Raw genomic sequence first — 9626 nt, 5'->3', positions numbered from 1 at the left:
GTTTCTAAATGACAAATTATTAATTATGAATATATTTTTATATCATTGTTTATTACTTTTCGGTCTTGTTTAACATCTGTAGTTGAAAGTTAATTGTTTTCATTTGATGTTTAGAGAATGCAATTTGCACATGTTACCAATATCTAATTCTTGACATCTCTTTCCTGTCTCACGATATTAATGTCATTTACTCATACTTGTTATCAACTTTATGGTTAGATCTTAGGATCGTGTTCTTTGAATTTGTTATGCTTAGCTCTACCTAATTTCAGTGTTGTAAATTAATGTCATACGGATTCCCCCTGTTCTTGCAATTTTCTATCCTTAATTTAATTGGTTGGTCAGTACGAAAGTGGGCGGAGTTGTCAAAGATTAGATGTGAGTGAGTTTGTAAGTGAGTCAGTTTTGGACCATTCTTTGTTAAATTCAGTTTGTTTAACATTTAGGAATTACCTTTGTAAAATTCAGTTTGTTCTATCTACAAAATTTGTTCTAAAATTATGTTTATGAATTTCATATTTTTGGACTTACAATAAATTCTTAACTTTAAACCTGACTTATCAATTTGACAATTTATTACACTATAATTTAATTTTGATAATATTCTAGTCTCTCATTGGTTGATTTCCAAAAAGGAACACTAGAATAAAACGTAATAACCTGGTTTGGTATGGGGACACACCCCCTTGACAACCAGCTGATTCATTTGTATCTATGCAATCCCACATTTCCAGTCCATGGAATTACATGGAAAATTCTAAATTTAATAAATGTACTTTTAACTTCAAACAGTAGCTCGCTCTTACCTCATGTAAACAAACATCATGGCTGCTAGATCTGTTATTACGTCCCCTTGAGTTATTACGTCCCCTTGTTTCAAATCACTTCCGTTACTAGGGATGTATTATTGTGCGGCAAATTTGAACTCTTAAAAAGCAGCACAATTTTACATCCACAGTTGTTTAATTATCTAAAAATTAAATTATAAGGAATGACTCTAATTCTTGGCCAAATTATTCGATTATAACCTGGTTTGGGTCAGTTTACGCTTTTTTATAATCCGCTTCGCGGATTATAAAGCGTAAACTGACCCAAACCAGGTTATAATCGAATAATTTGGCCAAGAATTAGAGTCATTCCTATAATATTCAATTCATTATTTAATTGCAAGAATGAAGATAATGCGCATCTAGCGCTATTTAAACAACTATAACCAATTCCTGAATTAAACAAATCTGTTAAAAAGGATAAAACATTATTTACAGTTGTTTCAAAAATATTAATTTCTCTTTGATTACAAAATGACACCCATTTTTTGATATACGTCCTATACTGTTTTTGAGTTGATTCTCGCCAGGAAGATAGCAAAATGGCTTGAGTTTCATTTGATAATCCTCTACTTTGGAAAGATTCCCTGACACACGGAAGACGCCAAGTCTCATTTTCCGCAGCGGGTGGCGCTTTTGGGGCTTTCCCGGCATTAACAGAAGATTGTGATTGTGAGGTAGCAGGTAGCTGTCCATGCATATTAATTGCAGTAGGCGCGGGAACCAATGCTGGGTCGGCCATATTGGCGCAATTAATATCGCCTCCGCTCTGTCGGTCATTATGTTTTGAAGAACAGTCCCTATCAAACTGAAAGGAGAGAATATATAGCTCATTAAATCACTCCAATTAAGACTAATTGCATCAATTGCTTTTGCATCTTTATCTGGTCGAAAGGAAACATAAGGTTTGAACTGAAAATTGTTTTTTGACGCAAACATATCAACGTCGCATTTCCCAATTTTTCTCTCAATTTTAAGAAATATTTGTTTGTCCAACATCCATTCTAAGTCATCATTTTTCTGACGGGATAAGTAATCCGCTTCCGTGTTTTCTGAGCCTGCAATGTGATTTGCCGAAAGCCATATATCTCTACTCATGCAAAATTCCCAGATATTTATTGTGAGGTTGTTTAATGACTCAATCTTTCCACCCATTTTTGAAATGTATGTGACCGCTACTGTATTATCCATATAAAGTTTAACATGACTATCATGAAAATCATTACAAAACTTTGTTAACGCAATAAATCCTGCTTTGAGTTCTAAGTAATTAATATGATGTTCTTTTTCCCCTGCTGACCATTCTCCTTGACATCCCTCTCCGGTACTTTCATTGAAAGCACCCCAGCCCGTTAGAGAGCTATCTGTTTTTATAACTACACTGGTATTGTCAATGTTAAGGAGTCGCGGATATTTATTAACATTTTTGATCCACCATTCAATAGTTTCTTTGCTTGTCACAGATATATAAATTTTTGCCGCAAAATTGCCGGCATTTGCTTTTAAAAATTTATCCTTTTCGATTTCCAGCACTTTGTAGTACAGTGGTGCATAACGGACCCCGGGTTCACTTGACACTAATTTGCCAATTAACTGTGACAACTCTCTTATCGTTACTTTATGCAGATTAAGGATTTCTTGGCATTTTTCTCTTATCGAATCAGCACGTTCCTTAGTTAAAGTAACTGACATTAATTCAGAATTTATCACAAATCCAAGGAACTGAATAGATTTTGTTGGTGTAAACACAGATTTCTCAATGTTAATTGTCAACCCAAGACTATCAAGAAGATTTGCTGTTTCTGAAATATTATCCTTACACTCAGAATATGTTTTACTGATTAATAACGAATCGTCAATGTAAGCTACATTGGTGTGTCCTCTTTTCCGTAAAGTAGAAAAAGCCGGTTTCAACATTTTAGTAAAAATTCTCGGGGCTGATGCTAATCCCATGGCAAGACACGTGTATTGATATTTTGATCCCTTCCAATAAAATCTTAGATATTTTCTATCATTTTCATCAACAGGACATGAATAATATGCGTCTTGCAGATCTATTGAACCGAAAAAACAATTTTCCGACACAAGTCCTAAGGCTGCCGTAAATGTTTCCATTTTGAAATGTTGATATTCTATAAATTGGTTTAATTGTTTTAAATTGAGAGTTACTCTAAATTTTCCATTTTTCTTTGGTCTCACAAAAATGTTTGATATAAATTCATCATTGTCATCACCTGTAGTGACAAGTTCAATAATTCCCTTTTTTAAAAGCTCGCCAATTTCATTGTCTATTATAACCGAATCTGTGTCGTTAAATTTGATTGGTTTTGGAATAAAAGTCTGTGAGGGATCTGAGTCAAATTCAATGGAGTTTATTTTTCCCGCTGAAAAATTTTCGGAAGTGTTTTGAAATCTACTCACATTTCTATCTGCATGTTCTGTAGGAGCTATTGCTTCCTCTGTTTGTTGGCTGGAGCCGTTCTCTTTTTGTAGTTTGATCCCCAGCGTTGGCCTAAAAAATTATTGGCCTTGTAGTTTCCATAATTGGATGATTTCTGCATGTGTCCATGCTGTTTGCGGTTATGATTTCCGCGCTTGTCAAACTTGTTAAATCCCGATATTTTGGATCCCACTTTGTTGGCCTTTAAAATGTCCTCAACTTTTTTACCAAGGTCGTCACCAAATAACTTGTCGGTGACCGGATATTCGTTAGAACACAATGCCCGGAACTCTTCGTTCTTCTCGGGTTGAATGATTAGTTCTCTTCTCCTGTTTGACAGGTCACAATAGACATAAGTCATAAGTTTCAGACTGTCCATTGCTAAGGTAGTGAGCTCTTTCATGGAGGGTGTCTCTCCTTTTTGTTTTGCATTTAGCAGCAAATTAATTTGTTGTAATTGCGGGACAATGGCTTTTCCGACAAGTGTCTGGGTTCTTTGTATCCGAATGTCTTGGCCTCGGACTTTGCGGCTCAAATGAGCTCGGATTTCCTCATTTAATTTTGGAGTGACAAGATTCTGCACATTTTTAGGTCGGTTATATTTGTCGCTCACTTCCTTTATTTTGTCAGAGTCTACTACCGTTCGAACGCCATCTTTTGTTACTTTGGCGAGTTTTTCGTGTATTGCTTCGCCACACTTATCCTCTGAGCCAAAACATTCGGCCAGCTCATCAAGCAAATGGTCACAATCAGTGTCCATGTCTTCATTTGTCTCGTTTAAAATGTCATCAAACTCGTCTCTCTCTTCATCAGAAACGTCACTTAATTCTACGCGCGACTTAGATGTACAAGGTTTTTCATCCGATTCCTGGATCTTGCGCTTCGTTCCCTTGTTCTCTTGTAATTCGCTCACAGTAGTTGTAAGTGACAAAATGTTCTTTTGCATTTCTTTCATCATATTGATGATCGATGCATTCTCTTTCCCTCCCTCATCTTTTTGTTCACTGAGGGACTTTTCAACAGGCTGACACTCCGAGTTTACACTCATTTTTACTGTATATACAGTTTTTCTAAAATGCGTCTATACGCAAAATCAGCGTCTATACGCTATATAATGTCATAAAAGACATAAATGTTGTTGACATATACAATGTATATCACAAAGTCACAAATCACAAAACTTTTAACTAATTCCAATTAAAACAAAAGAAACTGAATTTACGTCTGATTCCGAACCACGCTAACTTATCTATGAACGGTAACCTTATCATCTCATTTGAGACAGAGGCACCCTAGGGGAGAAGAAATCCTTTACTTTTGATAGAGCGGAAATTTCTTTGCGCACCGCATTAGCTACATCATTCTAAAAAAGGCGTCTAATTCCCGGTGTAGCATTATATATTCTTATGGCCGCATAATACTTTTTTTTCACATTGCAAATAATTGTATCCCATTTATTGTGTCTTCTTGCTGATGTGAACAAGCTTCTACGTGTATTTCTGTGTATTGATCAAATGTAAACAAACATCGCAGAAACTTCCACTGAGAGATTGAAAGTACTGTAAGTACTGGGAAGCGATAAATCTTTTTTATTTCAAGTCGGTTTATTACAACAATTAACATAACCTCTGTAGAGCTTTTGACCGACACACAAAGGTCAATTAATCTTGGGCAGTTGGCCCCATGTCTCCACGCCTTGTTGTTTTATAAAAGATGTTCATATTCGCAAACATTCAGGGGCAATAATTAATTCACAGGGTTTGCGAATGCTTTCGCAATGTAAGAATGAAGAGTCTACTAAATTAGTCGTAGCTCTATTTATGGTTTCGGGGGAGTAGCAATAACAAGCATTTCTTGCGAAAGGGACAATAACTTCGAAAGGGGTCATAATTCATAAGCGTTTGGTCAAATTTGTTTCTAAATTTTTAAATAATTACCTTTACGATGTTCAAAAGAGTTTTTTTGATAAATGTCGAAACAAAAAAAAATCAGCGGATATCTATTCACTTTTTTTTTTTATTTCAACTTAGTTGGAAAAATTATTTCTTTAAACTTAAATTTTATGATAATGGAGTCAGATATAGATTATATATTGTTTAACGTCCCTCTCGAGAATTTTTCACTCATATGGAGACGTCACCGATGCCGGTGAAGGGCTTCAAATTTAGATCTATACTCGGCACTCAGGGCCATTGAGCAATGAGGGTTCTTTATCGTGCCAACGCCTACCGTGACACGGGACCTACGTTTTTAAGGTCATATACTAAAGACCCAAGACTTTCACTTCTAGTGCCGAGCGCTTGGCGAAGGAACAGCCACTACCTTTGTTTACGTCTTAGGTATGACGCGGCGCCGCGAACGAGAATCGAACTCGGGCCTCCCGATCACGAAGCGAAAATCAGATATAGAATATATAACTAGAAAACTGACCAGTCAGCAAGGGCCCCGCCATGGGGTAGAATTAAAAGGGTACAGCTTACAGAATGATTAATAAATGTACAAAGAAAAAGCAACAGCAACTGTATTCTTAAAATTTCAACATAATTCCTGAATATTCAAAAACCTGAAAATAATATTCTTGTATTTACATTAGGCAGTAAAGAACAACTTAACATTGAATTTATATTTAAACAATTATGAATCTTGTGTTATATAAAAGGCCAGCCTTCAATGAATGCAAATATCATGAAGGCTTGACCTTAACTTCACACAAACAGCAGTTGCAGACAAAGGTTTTCATTAATCTTAAAGTGACAGATAAAGAGAAGCCTACTAAATTTTCTGCAGCAGGCTAGATAATTAATCCCAAGGGATTAATTGTACCTCTCTCATCATTTTCTTCTAAAGTTACAATAAGAACTTTTTTCAGTATTAATGATAGAACGGAGTTTTTATACAACTACATTAAAAATTAAAAACATTCTTGAATTAATATATTTTAAAAAAAAGGAAAAAAGTGAAAAAAAAAGTACCCTGGTAAATCAAAAAATCTTCTTTAATCTATTTCTTTTTTTAGGATTCAATGAAATCATAACTATCAAACAAAAATAAATAATAAAAATTTATATTTAAATCCACATATCAGAGTATTTCATAGAATTCCAAATTGATTTAACTCCAAAACAAACTTCATTTGCAGACAGAGGTGGTAATTAATCTCAAAGTGACAGATAAAGATAATGCTCTGGAATTTCTTCAGGAGGAAAGCTAATTAATCTCATGGGACTCCTACTAGCATTCAGTTTACTGAATGGGAACATCTTCAGCAGTTATCTCTCTTTGCCAATGCATTCTTATATAAAGTTAAGGAATCTACCCCACTACCCCAGCTCCAAACTAAGGGACAGAGAACCAAACTTAGCATCAAAATATGTATTTTTGCCTACTGAACTACCGTACCAAATTTGATCTTAATTGGGCAACCATAAAAAAAGTTGCCCGTTCATTCTTATGCATAGTTTAGGAATCTACCCCACCACCCCAGCTCCAAACTAGAAGACATACAGAATCAAACTTAGCATCAAAATATGTCTTTCTGCCTATTAAACTACCATACCAAATTTAAACTTGATTGGGCAACCATAAAAAAAGTTATTAGAAAAAAACAGAAAATTTGTGGACGGAAGAGTGACAGACGGACAGACAGACAGACAGAGTGATTACTATAGGGCACCCGCAAATCCTTGCGGGGCCCTAATTATGTTTAGTTTGTTTTACCGTCATTTTGTTTATCAGCGCTTGCCAGGAGTGCAAATATGTTGTCGGAGACTATGCCACATGTTCCGGAGATAACGCATGTGTTTATGTATACGTCGAAGTCGAGTACTGGCTGAAAAAAAATATCAAAATTGACGTGACCATTGAACAATTATTGGTAGGAGTATATTTTGGCAATGCAACGCAGTTTTACAAATTTTATCAGCAGGTAGTGAAAGCCGTTGAAATGATAACTAATAACGAGAAAGTTATCCCCATCTCGTATATTACTATACGCCTACCCTTAATAAAATTGCAGTGGACTTAATGACTCACATTTAAATAGATTGATAATTTGAAGACATGTCACCGCCAAATATGAGGATTATTCTAAACAGTTAATTGTGATTTCGATTTCAGTGGGTTTGATTTGTGAATTTTGCGTCATGGATTTCAATGACAGTTATTCAACACCCAGACTAAAGTGACAGCACTGAAGAAGTGATGAAAAGGAAAAGACAGTTGTGCATCTTCCCTCCCTCATGTAAGAAAACAGAAGGCATTCCACAGGTCATTCCTCACATGGAGTGATGCACGAAGGTATCCCTTACTACAAATATAGTATTAAAGGGAACCAGATAGGTCACTGGTCATTTAAATCACCTGTGCAATCGATCCGATGGATTGCAGACCTGGACACTGCAAACCGGGCGCTGACCACCGAGTTTATTGTCCCTTTAAACTGAATAATGTGGTGTTTGCATGCTGGACTTAGATTAGTATATCTGAATTTTATGGGAATGAGACAAACTGGACATAGATATTGAAATCAAATATTGGATTATATTACCCAAGGAAAATTTGTGCAAAATGGCGCGCAACGGTGAATTTACGTGCGAGGACTGTGGTGAAATACAAAAACGTCATGAGAAGGCCTCAAGGAACACCTTTCACAAATACAAACGACATTCCTCAAAATGCGGAGAGTACAAAGGAAAGGCGTTAAAATAGAGAGAATGGAGATCCAGAGAATCCTCATCAAATATAGAGAGTGCAATGGTGACAGAACTTTCATCAACTAAATGCAACTGGTGTACCCAGAGGAAATCTTTGCTTCCGGAAAAGAAATTCGGCCACAGCTGTTCCAAGAATGGACGAAAATGCCGCTGGTGTCACGGATCCTTACCCGAGTGCTTTTACAGTAAGAGAACGGATGTTTGCGATAGATGCATTGACAGGCACAAACGGTGTCAAAACGGGGGAGGAAACAAAACGGCGCTGGAGGGTGCAGTGGAAACCCGAGTGTTGGAGCCAAACCCGGGAAATTTGTGGGACATTTTACAGTTTTTCAGAAACAAAAGTGATCAAATAAGACATTTTGTAACGGTATCTTATAGTATTATTCTGTTTTATTGTTACGCAATGTTTGTCATTGCTCCGCGCGAGCAATGTCGTTACATAACTGACCCCGTTAAAAAAAGATTGCTCCTCATGAGCAATGCACTTTATATATATATATAGGTCGAGTAAATGCTTAGGGGCAGTCAGTCTTATCAATTCTATTACGGGATATACATGTAGGAAAAGTGAAGTCCGGCCAGTGATTTATAATGTGTGGAACTTGAATATATTTGTGATGTAAATAAACTGTAAATAATTTATTTTGCGTTTCATTTAACCTAAAGCGTATGCTTTAGAGGTTGGAGAATTAAAGTCACATGGATTATTAATAAAACTGGAGTTATCTCGCACTTGGATTATTTAAATAGAGCCGTTTACCGCTCGACGGCGTTACAATTTACTTCAAACTACATTGTGGTCCAATTAAGGTATCAAATGGGTAAGGCGGTCTCTTACTCTGTATGTAAAATTTGTAAAGTACAGTCAAAACAACAAGGCTGAGTATGCTGAACCCACCTTTAGATCCATTATTCCAACTCTCACCAATGGGACAGAAATCAAAGAGCAGCAAGCAAAAGCATTCAAAAATATGTATATTGGTTATCAGAATTTTGAGACGGATGGGAGTGGGTGGACCGTTGATCAGGATAAACAGAATACATGGTTTCTGTCACAAAATATAAGCGCTGTTTGTATGGGGATCGAAAAATTGTAGGGATCGATAAACCTCGATCTCTAAATGATTGACCGTTCTCTACGTCTCATCTCCTCAGCCCGAGGCTATAGAGCGGACGCTTTGTCAAAGCGTCAGGTGTACGACAACGGTGTTAAGTGAGTTCTTAGGGTGAAGAGGAAAAAGCCTGCAATATGAAACAAAGAATGTTAACTCCTTGTGCTATTGACTTTAGAAACTTCAACCTGTGTTATGTTTGTCCTTGATTTTTTTTTTTTTGAAAATTTGCGTACGACTTACCTTTGCTTAGTTTCTAAACTTGTTAACTGAAACTATTTTAAATTCGAGTAATATGAAAAAAATGTGTGCATCTTCACCATAAACTTTATTCAAGGCGTTAACGTTGTGTGTATACGATATATAATATATATTTGTTATGTTTGTTTTATTTTTTCAAGGTGGCTGCTGGTTTGTACCAGATGAACAGTTTAAAGTTTTAGCTGTACGAGTTATTTAATTATCGGCCCATACCTGAAAGTGGCAGAGGATAGTTTTTTTTCAATCAAAACGTATTACTGACGGTGTACTT

At 36.1% G+C, this 9626-nt stretch overlaps 1 protein-coding gene across 1 annotated transcript; it reads right to left on the bottom strand.

The window, feature by feature from the left end:
* Positions 1–1195: 1195 nt before the first annotated feature.
* On the bottom strand, positions 1196–4502 carry LOC134283801 (uncharacterized). The gene is made up of 2 exons (XM_062766278.1): positions 3249–4502; positions 1196–1635 (listed from the first exon to the last, which is right to left on the bottom strand). The coding sequence occupies exon 1, from the start codon at positions 4313–4315 to the stop codon at positions 3275–3277; it is 1041 nt and encodes a 346-aa protein (XP_062622262.1). The 5' UTR covers positions 4316–4502; the 3' UTR covers positions 1196–1635; positions 3249–3274.
* Between the last annotated feature and the right edge of the window lie 5124 nt (positions 4503–9626).

Source organism: Saccostrea cucullata, unplaced genomic scaffold (genome assembly GCF_032062105.1).
Source record: "Saccostrea cucullata isolate Sc308-1 unplaced genomic scaffold, CSIRO_AGI_Scuc_v1 ctg15297, whole genome shotgun sequence".
In the NCBI taxonomy this organism is placed as follows: domain Eukaryota; kingdom Metazoa; phylum Mollusca; class Bivalvia; order Ostreida; family Ostreidae; genus Saccostrea; species Saccostrea cuccullata.
This window is presented reverse-complemented; position numbering and strand designations above follow the sequence as displayed.

Excerpts from the sequence above, each read along its gene's own strand:
- LOC134283801 (XM_062766278.1), bottom strand. The coding sequence starts at position 4,315 with ATGAGTGTAAACTCGGAGTGTCAGCCTGTTGAAAAGTCCCTCAGTGAA.